The 14,509-nt window shown below is 37.0% G+C and overlaps 2 protein-coding genes across 3 annotated transcripts; one reads left to right on the top strand and one right to left on the bottom strand.

Annotated features, from left to right (window-relative positions):
- Positions 1 to 340: 340 nt before the first annotated feature.
- Positions 341 to 4,082, top strand: LOC135620175 (glutamine synthetase cytosolic isozyme 2-like). Of its 2 annotated transcripts, XM_065122895.1 has the most exons (13): positions 341 to 498; positions 1,265 to 1,304; positions 1,382 to 1,485; positions 1,572 to 1,620; positions 1,776 to 1,882; positions 1,994 to 2,081; positions 2,593 to 2,721; positions 2,790 to 2,864; positions 2,977 to 3,030; positions 3,118 to 3,155; positions 3,264 to 3,423; positions 3,534 to 3,594; positions 3,679 to 4,082. In XM_065122895.1, the coding sequence occupies exons 1-13, from the start codon at positions 425 to 427 to the stop codon at positions 3,771 to 3,773; spliced, it is 1,074 nt and encodes a 357-aa protein (XP_064978967.1). In that variant the 5' UTR covers positions 341 to 424; the 3' UTR covers positions 3,774 to 4,082. The 2 variants fall into 2 exon arrangements, with proteins under 2 accessions (XP_064978967.1, XP_064978968.1); XM_065122896.1 differs by lacking the exons at positions 3,264 to 3,423; positions 3,534 to 3,594 and having other exon boundaries at positions 3,681 to 4,082.
- A 396-nt stretch (positions 4,083 to 4,478) lies between these two features.
- LOC103995810 (phosphoglucomutase, cytoplasmic 2) lies at positions 4,479 to 13,870 on the bottom strand. The gene is made up of 18 exons (XM_009416506.3): positions 13,704 to 13,870; positions 12,498 to 12,579; positions 11,935 to 11,990; positions 10,921 to 11,034; positions 10,722 to 10,784; positions 9,318 to 9,437; positions 9,135 to 9,235; positions 8,760 to 8,819; positions 8,573 to 8,672; positions 8,332 to 8,489; positions 8,154 to 8,249; positions 7,166 to 7,229; positions 7,012 to 7,093; positions 6,496 to 6,671; positions 6,294 to 6,370; positions 5,206 to 5,338; positions 4,811 to 4,927; positions 4,479 to 4,735 (listed from the first exon to the last, which is right to left on the bottom strand). Exons 1-18 carry the CDS (start codon positions 13,782 to 13,784, stop codon positions 4,664 to 4,666), a joined length of 1,752 nt encoding a protein of 583 aa, XP_009414781.2. The 5' UTR covers positions 13,785 to 13,870; the 3' UTR covers positions 4,479 to 4,663.
- Between the last annotated feature and the right edge of the window lie 639 nt (positions 13,871 to 14,509).

Raw genomic sequence — 14,509 nt, forward strand, 5'->3', positions numbered from 1 at the left:
AAAACATGTAAAGCCTATGCAGAAGACTACATGTATTATAACAAATCATACAAGAGAATGTTAAAGTTCTCTTTCTTCTTTTTGCAGATAAATCTCCACAATTTCTGCAAGTCCTTTGGCAAAGGATAAGTTGATAATGGGCAAATCCAAGGGTATGGTTGAAAACTGGTCACTTCATAGACCTCTTTGTGCCATATAAACCATAACTTTACATCTAATCTTTCTGTACCACATATTTGAATCTCTGCATTGTCAACCTCAACTTGGTCTAGATTATCACCATATTCCAGTCACTGTTTACCTGCCATTCCCTCCACCACCATCTCTCCTATATATAGTCCCTTCCTTCTACCCTTTCTTCCTCACTCTGTTCTCTTTCTCAGGTCATCCATAGAGTCTAGAAGAAGAGCAGCTCTTTGCAGCCATGGCTCTGCTCACAGATCTCATCAACCTTAACTTCTCCGACTACACGGAGAAGATCATTGCTGAGTACATATGGTTTGTTCCTTCTCTTCTGTCGATCTCTTCCCTTGCTATCCTCTTAATTATCTCACTCTATTATCCGGTTTCTGCTTCTGGATTTTGTTCCATTATTTTGGAAGGGTTCAGCCATTTGGTTTTGGGCTTTCAATATTGTTAGGTGTCAGTTCTGTTGTTCTTTGGACTCTCTTGTTTTTCTTGAATCTTCTTTATGTTGTTTGTTTTGGTACTTTACAGTTGTTTGCATACAGGTGAGTAAATGCCATAATTTGTTTGGAGTTATTCTTTCTCAGAAGTATTTGCATGCCATGCATTGAGGAAAGAGGTTGATGACTTACCTTCAAAACCAGAACTTTATTAAGGATTTGGTGTTCTCTGTCCTCCAAAAGGAAAAGAAAAAGAAGAAAAATATTGTTTCTAGTGGTGATTGTGCTTTTTTGTTGCTACTTCATTTTGTGATATTCTTTTGCTTGTAAAAGGTTCTCAAAAATAGTTTTGCTCTTTAATTTTTGTTCTGGACTGTCTATTTTCTTCCTCTTTTTGAGGGAATGTGCACTAATTGATTTGTTTCTAACTTTCCATTTAACCATGAACAACTAATTAGCATAAACATGTTAAGATTTCCTTTGAAGTCAATTATAATTAAGTAATTAATTGAACTTTATTCACCTGAAATAAAAAAATTATCAATCACCTTTTCTTCCCTCCTCCTCCTCCTCCTCCTCCTGTCCTTCAAATTCATACAGCTCCTAATGGTGCCTTTTGTCTATTGCAAATCCAACAGGGTTGGAGGCTCTGGTGTAGACATCAGGAGCAAAGCCAGGGTATATGATATCCACATTATTATACTCCTTTAACTTGTAGCTTCTGTCCTGACATACTATCTGTTTCAATTGGAAAGACTCTCTCAGGTCCTGTGACTGACGCCAGCCAGCTTCCAAAATGGAACTATGATGGCTCAAGCACTGGCCAAGCTCCTGGAGAGGACAGTGAAGTGATTCTGTAGTATGTTGTCATGCTTCCTCTTCACTGTAGTTTCATTTTCTTGTTGAAGCTTCTGCAGTAAAAAAGATGCACCTTCCTGTCTGCAGTCCCCAAGCTATTTTCAGGGATCCCTTCAGGAAGGGCAACAACATCCTTGTGAGTCTTACTCTACTTATTTGTATCAAAGCTGATGTAATTTGCTTGGATTCTCACTCTCTCTACTTCTTTGTATCAAAGCTGATACAATTTGTTTTCCAAACAATTTTTTCTCATGGTCTTCTGTTTGCTTCTTCTTCATCTGGAACATATAGGTCATGTGTGATTGTTACACACCACAAGGAGAGCCAATCCCTACCAACAAAAGACACAATGCTGCCAAGATATTTAGCAACCCTGCTGTTGCTGCAGAAGAGACTTGGTATTGTTGTTCTCTCCTGCTTGTTGATGCTGTTTCTCCTTTTTGCTTTCTTTTCCATTCATCTGAGGATGTTGTAAAGCTATCACTGGGTGGATGTTTACTCCCTGCTAGGTTTGGGATAGAGCAGGAGTACACTCTCCTCCAGAAGGATGTCAAGTGGCCCATTGGGTGGCCCATTGGAGGCTACCCTGGTCCCCAGGTAAGTTCTTGTGCCATCCTTGTCTATTTTCCTATGATTTATTTCTCAACAAGTATCTCACTGTACAAGTTAAAAGACAAGAAAACTGGCAAATCCATGATTTCTTCATTTGTTTCTGTTTGATCCAGTTATTACATTTGGGTAAAAAATTAAAGTACAAAAAGCCTTGATAAGATCGTTCGGATAAATAGAGTTAGATTCACGCGAACAATCTCTTTATTTGTAAGGATAAGTTGATATAAGGATATCGAAATATCTGAATTTTATATCATTTTTTTCTCAAAAAGTTAAAGAAAAAGAAGAAAAACCTGAATCTTCCTATTTGAAAATATCTCTCATGAGTTTTGGCTACTCTCATCATGATTAGCAGCATGAATGAATGACATGATATGATTTCTCCTCCAAAGAACAAAGTTATAGCCTTTTTCTGATATGAAACCTTGGAAACACTGCTTCATCATAAGTTTTGGCCTGTAATTAAGCTATGCAATGACCTAAAGTTCCATGACAGGGTCCTTACTACTGCTCTGCTGGTGCTGACAAAGCTTTTAGGAGAGACATAGTCGATGCCCACTACAGGGCCTGCCTTTATGCAGGGATCAACATAAGTGGCATCAATGGAGAGGTCATGCCAGGCCAGGTAACGTTCGGAGCCATTCGAACTCCTCTGCTTCCTTCTTCTCATCAAATCTTGTTCTTCCTTCCCAGTGGGAGTTCCAAGTAGGTCCCTGCGTCGGCGTATCAGCTGGTGATCAGCTCTGGGTTGCTCGATACGTACTCGAGGTAGCTGCACATACCCCCGTCCGAATCCATGGTTTCTTCTGCACTGCACTGCACTGCAGTCCCCAACTTGTTCTAGCCAGCCAATCGTTAACTTGGATCTCTCTGTGAACAGAGGATTACCGAGATGGCCGGAGTGGTGCTTTCTTTGGATCCAAAGCCGATTCAGGTACGATGAGCTTGCTCACCTGCTGATCCAACAAGCGAGGAAGACACCGTTCTTGCAGTATCATATCGCTGTGTCTTCTCGTTTCAGGGTGATTGGAATGGCGCAGGAGCTCACACAAATTACAGGTGAACATATAGCCCATGAACTTGGAAATATATGCATATATATATATATATATATATATATATATATATATATATATATTAATCGTTTTTCCATTTGAAACTCTTCAGTACCAAATCCATGAGGAGCGATGGAGGGTATGAAGTCATCAAACAGGCGATCGAGAAACTTGGCTGGAGGCACAAGGAGCACATAGCTGCCTATGGAGAAGGGAACGAGCGCCGCCTAACCGGGCGCCATGAGACTGCTGATATCAATACCTTCGTTTGGGTACAATTCATGCACTCTCGACTACTCACTCGAGCTCGTAGATGAGATGCCACAATCATTCGCATTGGTAGAAATCTCGTGCATTCTTAACTCGTTGCGATCTATGACAGGGAGTTGCGAATCGGGGAGCATCGATTCGAGTTGGCCGTGACACGGAGAAGTCCGGCAAAGGTGGATAGCATTTCCTTCGTCTTGAGACTTCTTCATGTTGTGTGTCGTTCAAATATGTGCACCTCACTCTGCCATCCTCGTCAGGTTACTTCGAAGACCGAAGGCCGGCTTCCAACATGGATCCTTACGCTGTCACTTCCATGATTGCAGAGACCACCATCCTCTGGAAACCAACTTAATCAGCTGCTTCATCTCTGCGTGTCTCTTGTCATGTTAAGTGGGCTTCGGTGTGTCTCGCATTGCATGGGGAATTCAGCAGCGTTTTCCGTCAGTACTCCGCGGGGAGATCTGAATCGAGTTAGCTATACTTGATTGGTTTTCCTGTCTTGTTTTGTCACTTGGGTTGCAGTTGTGGCAGCAATAAAAGTACATTGGCAGCACAAAAGAGCTCTCTCTCTCTCTCTCTCTCTCTCTCTCTGGATCTGTGTTACTAAACTGAAGGAAGAGCAGTGGAGAAATTACAGAGAAGAAGGTAATTACCTGATGAAGTCTATCGAGTAATCGGATCTCGCAATGTGCTTCGTCAAATCACATCTCATTTTTTAGAGAGAATAATTCATTTGACGGCCCAAAAATTAAAAATAGGAGAGGATCATCACATTCGAATCTGAATCAACAGATACGATCTCATCTTCATCATCAAGTAAACAATCACATTTGATCCGTCAAAACAAGAGTTTCTCCACCAATTCCTGAGATTTGCCTCACCAATTATAATTGATGGAGACATCTTGAATCTTTCCATTTCCATGTAGAAACTCCCACCAACATAAGGTCAGGGCACTTCGTTTGGCTAAAAGTGGCAAACAACCTCAACAATAACCAGTGAGTCTAGTGATTTTGCAAGAAAGAAATAGATACACAGCAGCGATTTCGGATACATCTCATCGTAAACTTTGTATTATTTAATATAATCTCCAACCAGAACCGGGGTTTAATTTTGAGTGGTACTAACACAAATTATTTCAAAAACATGTAGCGCGCCGTGTCACGTGGCGCTAGGTACAAAATTAGTTGATAAAAAGAGGGGAAATCGATGTCCAACTCAAAAGTACTCATCAATTTGATTTTATGTTATAACAGTAGGAGCAGATCGTCCGGTGAATTCTTTCATCTTTGAGAGCTTTATCGCCACTTCGACCTACAGCACAAAGCATCTTGTAAGGATTATCTTAATGTTTCATGAAAATATAACACAGAGGTAAAGTCCTTTTACCAGAGGACCAAGTGCTTCTTGTGAATCCCTCCCGGTCTTTGTTGCATCGTTCTCGTACTGCTCAATGTAGACTCTGATAGTAGCACCTTCAGAACCAGTCCCAGATAACCGGAAAACCTAAAAATTATGTGGCAGACGTAAATTAGATATAACTCTAGACTCATACCTGGATGGAGGGAAACCACTTGTGACTACTGAGTGTGCCATAGACCATAATATAAAGTTTAACAGTTTAACAGTTGTTTTGCAATAAAAGACATAGTCTTAGTACAAAGTTTAGTATTCCACCGATGAAACTTCAGCTAACAACTTCAGGCTTCAAGTCAGCATCTGATTATTATAATTCGTTGTAAACTAATCCAAAAAATGAAGCACAGCAAGCGATAATAGCTTACAAGTCGTGATCCATCCACAAAGAGGTACCGAATGCCTTGATGCTTAGAAACAGAGCCATCAACAGGATCCTTGTATTCAAATTCATCGGCTTGGACAACATCCGAGACATCTGATCTTATCTCCTTTATAATCCTGAATAAATGAAGCAACATCTATTTTTTTAGGAAATCATATCTCGAGTACACATACTATAACTAGCACACATGTTGCAAATTGTCTCCTAAATCATGCATTTCCTATAACCTATCAGAAAATAGGACTCCTATCAAATGACACCAGTGAAATAAACTTGAACAAGAAGAGCATCATGGTTTTGTGGATAAGATTGATGGCAATATTTAAATAAATTTGAGCAGGAAAGGGATCATAGTCTAGGTTTCTTTTCTTCCCTTTGCAGATTAGGTTTCACCTGATTCCCCTATGCTTTAGAATCGAACATTGTTAGAAGCATCAGCTGGTCCCAATCTAATACAGACCAATCAAACAGACCACATACTATGTCAACTGATTCCATCAAGGTTTTAGTTTGTGGAACAAGCTAAAAATTAACATTGTTTCTTCTTAACATATTAAATTTGATATGAAAGAAACTGTAAACAAGGATGCCTTATGATCTAAACACAAAAATTGAGTAGCAACAAGATGCAGTAAAAAAAAAGGATGCAATCAGATCTATATGAAACTGAAAAGTAGAATCTTTAGATTCACTTGCCCAAGTGATGCTATACTTAGCAGGTAATGGAAATAAGAACATCATGGAGAAAAGGATAGTTACATTGAAGCCTATAGTATAAAACTAAAAACAAAATATTACAAATTAACAGAGTCATAAGCAAGACCAACTGCCATGACACAAGATGGACATTTGAGAGAATAATAACTGAAAACAACACAACACAACTAAGAAATAACAGTATAATGATGCAAGAACCAAGAAATACTACCAACAAAACCATATAAAAAACATGAAAGAGAAAAGTCCATACAACAGAGAAGAACACTTCGATGTGCTCACAACCACATCTATCTGTAGTTAGCCTTGGTGAGTCATGTATTTGATGAATTTCTTTTTTCACAAGTGACATACCTGTTAACTTCGGAAAGGGACGATTGAAGATTCACCAAATGTGCCATTAGCTCCTTAGCAGCACCAGCATCAACATTCTTCACCAAAAATAATAATAAACAATTGGCGAGAGTATTCTCATAGGCAGCAGCCATGTGAAAGAATATCACGAACTATACATTACATTTGATTTTTAAAAGAATATCCGTACATCTATGCTTACCTCATAATCGTAGCGAGTATAATAGTGGCGACCATAAGTGGCCCAATGTTTACGAACTATATCTTCAACTGTAACCAACTTATCCTCATTAAGCTTGTCCTTGTTCTTAAAGGCAAGAATTGAAAGCCAAGCTAAAACTGCCCAGATTCCATCCTTTTCACGAATATGATCTGAGCCTGCAAGAGAAGACAAAGGCTTACAGAAGTCTATTTTAAATGATAAAAATGCACAATCCTCCTGTAGCGCAAAAAAAAAGGGGGGTCACATTTGAAGTGCAGACCTTGCAGAAATTCAGTCAAGAAGGCTACTGGTCCAAAATGTTAAGCTTTTCTTGTTCAAATGCAGCATGCATAACATGAGACAATTTGTTATTTTCATGACAACATGCATCTCTTGGTTCCGTACCAGTCAAGTGTTTTGAACACTAATCAAAACTTGTAATAGAAATGTCACAATCTAAATTTCCACAATGCAAACTTGCAAAGACATGCAGGGGACAAAAATCCTTGAAATTACCTGTCCCAAAGCTTTCTTCACCACAAATTGAACAAAGTCCAGCATCCATCAAGTTTCCAAAAAATTTCCAACCAGTCGGCACCTGAAATATGGTAATTTTTGTTTTAAGCCATCGAATGCATATGCTCTGTGTAAGACTCCAAGCAATACGCACCTCAAAAAATTTAAGACCCAAGTTCTTCGCCACAACATCAAGGGCAGCTGAAGTTGGCATACTCCTGAAAGGTAAGATTAGCAAGGTGAATAAAAACGTGACCAGACAATGGGAAAACTGACATTACGTAGGAGTTTTCTAATTGACAAACACAGACTATAATAGACTAACGCATGTTTAGTAGTAAGAGGAATAAGAAAATAGTCTATTAAGTACTTTATGTATAGTGCTATCATATATTGGCCTGAGGCTTTATGGATTATTATCTCTCACTCCTTAGGTACCAAACAACTAAAGACATAACTGATGAAATCAAAAATTTCTAGGATCAATCATATCAAAGGTAAAAGCAAAAGTGAATTTTAGATTTTGCATCTTCAATTTTCAATCCCAAAGTTCATATTAATAACTTAATTGCAGAAGGTCTAGTGAACTTCCAATAAATACAAAGTCCAAATGATAAAAGGCAAACACAATGCACAACACATATCAAATATTAAAAGTATATAATCAAGAATACAATAAATATTCAGATCACAAATAGATAAGCATATGTTATGGCCAAATCAAAATTATATGGGATATCTATACTCTTCACGAAATTACTTGAGTAATAATTAGTAAGACTAATGTTAAATTATCATTGGCTATGTTTTCATCATTAAAGATTGTATAATAATATAAAAAAATGAAGGAAACACAAACCACATGCAATCACATCTTACGCAGACCACATGCAGTCACGTTGCTCCATGCGGTTGCATATGCAAACTGCATAAGCAGTCATGTAGCTGTGTATCACCATGTACACTGTACATCCTGTTATACCACATGGTAAGGTGGCATAGAAAACCACTTAAGAGATAAATCCACCCAACACTCTCATAGAAGTTTCTGTACAGAACCCCTGAATCTAGTTTGATTCATTGTTCAAGCATTCCAAAAAGATTCAAGTAAAACTTGGAGTTCATAACTGAAGATAGCACACCTGGCAACCCCTTTCAAACCAGAGGCAAAATATGGAATGGCTTCAACAGCATTGGCAGCAATTATAGCAACAGAATCTGATGGTGTTACAAAGAACCTAGTGACACAAGAAAAGAGTTGCCTAGTCACGAACATAATAGGATGTGTTATAGCTTCCGTCTATTATAACTGAAGAATACCTTTTACCAAGGACCATGTTGCGATCTGCATCCCCATCAGCGGCAGCACCAAACTCAGGTGGTTCAAATTGTGAGCTTGATTTACCCAATCCCATTCTTGCAACCAATTCTTTTGCATAGGTCAGATTAGGATCTGGATGACCACCTCCAAAGTCTTCCTGTTATAAGATTATCAATGCTTAATAATAAAATCATACAATTTTTGAGAGAAGACAAATGGACATATCAAGTATAAACACACCTTAGGCGTGCAATTTAATAGCGAAGATTCATTTGCACCAAGTTCCTCAACAAAAATATGCTTTGCATAAATTCCAGCAACACCATGAAGTGCATCATAGCTGAAAATAGTTTAAGCATGGACTTAGATCGCAGGTGTAAAAACAAGAATTAGAAGATGCTAGGAAAGCAAGGCCCCAGATGAGTACCAGAATGTGAACTTTGGGCATGAAAGCAGCTTTTGGATGGATCCAAAGTCAAAAATTGACCTGAAGCAAAAAACCAGTGATTTTAATAACCTTTGTAAAAGTTAGATTCCCCAATGTTCCTTCTTGAAGAATATATACATCCACCACATGCATTTCAGTAATGTGTGTGACAGAAATAATGACTGTTGATTTCATGATTAGATATCATGGCAACCTAAACCATTACTCATCCACTGCTCCATACTGTAAATCTTGGTTATCAAATACAAGCCAAAACCTAAACCAACAAAACTAAATTCAAAAAATGCTGCACGTATCACTGAAACAAAAAGTAATGTATACCTGCAATAATAACATGAAGGAAAGACCACTTACTTCATAAGCTTCACATAGTCAGTGGTTGAATCAAAGACATCCACGTCAAAAGGTCCTTCAGGCCCGGAGAATGTGCTTACACTTAAAACAGAAATATCAATCTGCAACATATAAGTGAATGAATATCAGATTTTCTAAAATCTTGTAACCAGAATTGCTGACAGATTCTAATGCAGAACATACGTCAGGAAGATTTTCTGCAATGAAGTATTCCTTTAGTGTTTTTGTATTGGCATATATCTTATCAGTAATAGCCTCAGGAGCAGGTCCACCATTTTCCATGTTATACTTTATTCCAAAATCCTGGTAAAACAAGAGTTAGTGGTAAATCAAATAGATGAAAAATCAAAGCTAAAAGCAGAATGATTAAGTAAATTACCAATGAAGTATTAAAAGCTAAACAAATGATAGTAATTTCACAGTACATTGTTTTTCTTTAGTTAGTGAAGCATATATCTCTTCTGATTTGAATGCAAATTGAAGTTGTTGCATGAAGCCTTTTCATAGTTCTAATAATATCATCACAGAAGCAAAAAAGCAAGTCAGTATTCATGTTTAGCCTCGGTCAGCTGCTAATTCTCATGGCACGAAAAATGTTCATTAACATGTGTCATTAATGCATCAGTAATGGTAAATTCATCAGAGATAGTGCACCACCAACATTATTGAATACTACACAAAATTCCTCAGACTGATCCATGCCTTCATTGTCTCTCAATATAAAGCTATTATGATGTCACCAGTCACCAGGAAAGCATGATTGCTAAGACTTTTCCAACATCAAGGGGGCACAAGCCCCTAGAGCCTCCTCCTCCTACTCAATATAATATTTAAATAAATTTATGAAAAAAAAAGTAAGTAATTACCTCAGCACAACAGGAATATTATAAATATATTAAATCAAACCCTACCCCTGTTTATTCCGGAACTTCATTAATGACACCATTCAAGAAAAAAAAATTTATTCAAATCACTGTAGGCAAAACAAGGCATACTGGGTATGCGACCGCATGTTGAAAATGGAAGAGTTAAAGGAAAAACAAGACTATTGAATACATAATATGAAGGTTAGCAGTTGCAAAACATTGAGAAAAGGTATTATAACTTATAAGCATAATGCACAGAAACAAAATAGGTAAAGAAAAATGCAAGCAAATAATCCAGTAAGTTTCATGAGTTTCGAATGAGTATTGAATCACTTGAAAGTCCTTTTATCCATACAATTTTGGGAAAATTAACAAAAAGAAGATCAAGGAAAGATAAATGAAAGGATATGAGGAAAAAAATATGGAGCTTGGCCTATAAGCTCAGTTAAATTGGCAAAGAGGATTAGGACTTACTTCCACAAGTTATCTTAAATTAAAAACTTAATTGTTCTTTAACATCCATATCATCAGATATTTGCAGAAAATGGTATAAACAAAAAAAAATTATATTCTTTAATTATTTTCTAGCAGAGGTCATCTCACAGTGAATGCTCACTCATCAGGCATTTTCTCCTCCAAGGTTATTTTGTCTTTGCCATAAAATGTTTTAGCAGAAAGAAAATATGCATACAAAACAATGACATGTAAAACAACAATATACCTCATGTGGACCTCCTGGATTGTGACTTGCTGTCAAGATAAAAGCTCCAGTTGCTTTTGATCCCTGTAATATAGGAGATGATTAATAACCAGGATGCTAGTCCAGTGAATGCTCTTTTAACAGACACACAAACAATAAGCTAAACCAACAGCCACCATTATTTACAGGAATTTTGTTGATACATAGTAAAGACACTTACATCTGCACCAACTCTTTCCCTTATGACAGCAGAAACTGCTGGTGTTGAAAGTAGAGAATTTTGTCCAACCCAAACACGTCTTACTCCATTAGCAGCAGCCATCTTAATAATAATCTGGTTGGTCAAAAGAAAAAAGCCACAAAAAGAAAAAGACAAGATCACATCATATCACCCAACTCAAAGCCAACCATTCATTATACACTTTAAATATCTACATCACACATATTACACATATTACCATTCATTATACATTTTAAAAATATGCATCACCAATTTATTGAGTGGTCTGGACAAGATAAAAATATTTGCCAAAAAAGCTGCAAGGAGTTATTACTTATTACAACTCTTCATTCCATCTATCAATATGTCCCAGCTCACACACATGTTCAGTGCTATGTGCTAATCAATATAAACCAATCTTATTTGCAAGGGTATGTAGGCAATATGTGTATACAATCTCAGCATGGTACCCAAGTCCATATGGGTACAATAAGTGCAGCATGCCTCAGTTTAATTGTCATTGGCTTAGGTACAGCCCTGTCAAAGCATGGCCTAGGGTGGATCAATCTATGCGGCCTTATTTATGCAAGCTAAGTGGCTAGTTTCATGATCAATCATAAAGAAGCAACATTACTGTGACTAAATCAAGATGATATAAGCTTGCTAACTGAAATTTAAAAGCATCAAGCAATAAAAAAGAACTGCAGCCAATTCAGAACAAACTCATCAAATATTGCCTCACAGGAAGTTTGAATATATATATATATATATATATATATATATATAGATGTCTTGTCCATAGGTTTTGTAGCACCATTTCCAACAACAAAAACAATAGGGGATATCATGTTAACTACCAAAATGCCTGCCAAATGCAATTGGTTCAGCCACAAAGGGTTTTCTTTGCCTTGATGGTGGATAGGGATGAGAGTTAAATTTTTAAAAAAGCTTAACTATAGTTTGTAAGATTTTTTGTGATGTATATTCTGAAAGTTATAATGAAGAGAAAAGTACCTGAACAGCATCCTTTGAGAAATAGCGTCCATCTCCAGAAACGACAAGTGTAGCCCCTGAGCCAAAAAAACTATGCTAAACATTGAGAAAATAAAAAAAAGACAACATAGTCAAAATATTACTTAGTAAACAACATTTAAGTATTTCTAGGACTTAAATTTGGATTTGCAACGTCTTAGTTTCACTTGTCAGAGTCTAAGATGTTTGACACCATAAGAGCATGAACAATTTTTTATTACTTTATAAGTCAAGCAGAAATAATTGTACGGTTGATTGTTTTGCAATTTCATTATCAATAATGTGCAACATAACAGCTCTTCACCAGGTATTTTGTCAGATACTAACTTAAATTCTCTTATCAGGTTAAAGAGATGGAGATACCACTATAACAATTTCATTAAATAAATTTTGAAGCTGCCTACAAGAGCTCCATTAGCAAAAGAAAGAAAAGATAACTGAATGAAGCAAGCAAACTAACTAACATATGCTTAGACTCAATGGTCTCTTATCTTATAATTGCTAAAGAGACCACTACATCAGTGACTTTGCACGGGAGAACTCACCTTTCACTTTGTCCGTAGGAAGGGCATTAAATGTTGACTGAACAAAGTTGTGCAGGTAATTAGGCTGCTTAAAAACTGTCACCTGAAAGCAAGTCTCACATAGTTCGGGTTAAATAAAAGGGAGAAAGACAAATGGTAAAGATTGAAAATTTCTCTCTTCAACAAGTAATGAGTCACAAGGTACATCTAAAAATGATCCACTATGGAGAACATTATATTCCACTAAAATTTTAGTGGGCCTACCCAAAACTTCAGATAAAAAAAGGCACAATGCATACATCGGCAACTGAGCGTGGTTAGTCTTCATTCCTATCATGTGCTATATACTATCAGCAAATAATCAACATAGAGCTAAAAGAAGGTACAACTGCATTTTAGTGGGCTCAAAAGAAGCACAAAAGAAATTCAAGATCCATTTCTGGTAACTAAAACTTGATTTTACACAGAGTGCTACTAATTTTCTAGATTCCTTGACGATATCCTAGGAGAGAGGATGAGAAAGAGATAAGCAACCACGATATCACCTCATATTAATAAATCAGCTAACTCGATATTCAAGATGGGATATATCATTATCCGACGGATCTCCCAAAGTCCCATTACCCCTCGATTTCAGAATAAAGAAAGAGACATCAATCAATATATCTAACAAACAAATGACAAGATGAGAGGAAACAGTTTCTAATAATCATATCCCATAATACTGCCAAATAAAGGAAAAAAGATGTGTTTAAGTTGGAGGAAAGGCACATCATGCAAAATAAAAATCACATTTTTGTTTATAATTACATAAAAAAGAAACTAAAACTCCTAACATCATTTGATTGCTTAAGCCAAATCCTTTGCCATTTTTTGCACATCGTTACATTAATTACAACAAAACCACACCAACGTAATCCTCCGATCCCAATTAGGCATCTTGAATTACAAGACCGAGTACCAGACAGATACAATCGAAATCAACCCATTTTGAATCACGAAAAAGCCGATCAAGCTAAAAGATAGTCATTTTTAGCAACATGAAGAAGTAAAACAAGCAAGAACAAAAGAAAACACAAGTACAGGCAGATCGACACGAACTCCATTGGCGTGGCGCCGAATCCGAAACCAATCCGCTTGCTCGCATCAAGAAAACAAGATCCACCAAGATCTAAACCAAGAGAGCCTAGATCGGAGGAAGCAGAAGAGAAAGATCAATTCACGCACCTTCTTCCTGAGGCCGGAGGTCCCGGGCTTCTGGCCCTCGAAAGGGACGGTCTCCCTTCGCGTCACCGTGAACACCACCATTGCTCAGAGAGTAGAAACCGAGATCGAGATCGAGATCGAGGCCGAGGAGAGAGAGTGTGTGGTAGCGTCGGGGAGAACAGATCGAGCATATGAAGGCGTGGCGCCTGTTCTCGGCACCTACTGATAGCGAGCCACGTATCATTTGGGCTTTCGTGGGCCGAGTCGTTTCTCGTGGTCGACGGTCGGAATCGGCCCACGTGGCGAACCAGAATTCCTTCCATGTGTTTTTACCTATCTCTCCCGTTAAAGGGCTGTAAATATCGTATTTACCCCTGTAAAGTTTAATATAATATGCATGTCCTTTTAATATAATATTATGATCTTCCATTTATGCCCTCCTATAACATCCTTCATTCATCCCTCCCCTCAAAAAAAAAGAAATTAGGCTAATTATTATTGATTGTTCTTTTAAAATTGAAAATATCAGCCACATAAAATAGTTAAAATATGTTTGAAATTATTACCCTCGTAATTGGAGTTATAGTGATATGTTGTTGTAGTGGCTAGCAATTGATACAAAAATATTAATGAAATTTATGTGATTTTATGGAATTTTGCGCCAATATATATATATGCTAAATTTTTATTTAGAGGACTAAATATGAAGATATTAATTTTATCTTATTTTAAAATTTTTCATATATATATAAGATAATTAATTTTTAGGATGATTGTTATTCAAGGTGATGATATACACTATTTTTATGTATATTATTGCAAATAAA

Source organism: Musa acuminata, chromosome BXJ2-8, assembly GCF_036884655.1.
Source record: "Musa acuminata AAA Group cultivar baxijiao chromosome BXJ2-8, Cavendish_Baxijiao_AAA, whole genome shotgun sequence".
Taxonomy (NCBI): Eukaryota; Viridiplantae; Streptophyta; class Magnoliopsida; order Zingiberales; family Musaceae; genus Musa; species Musa acuminata.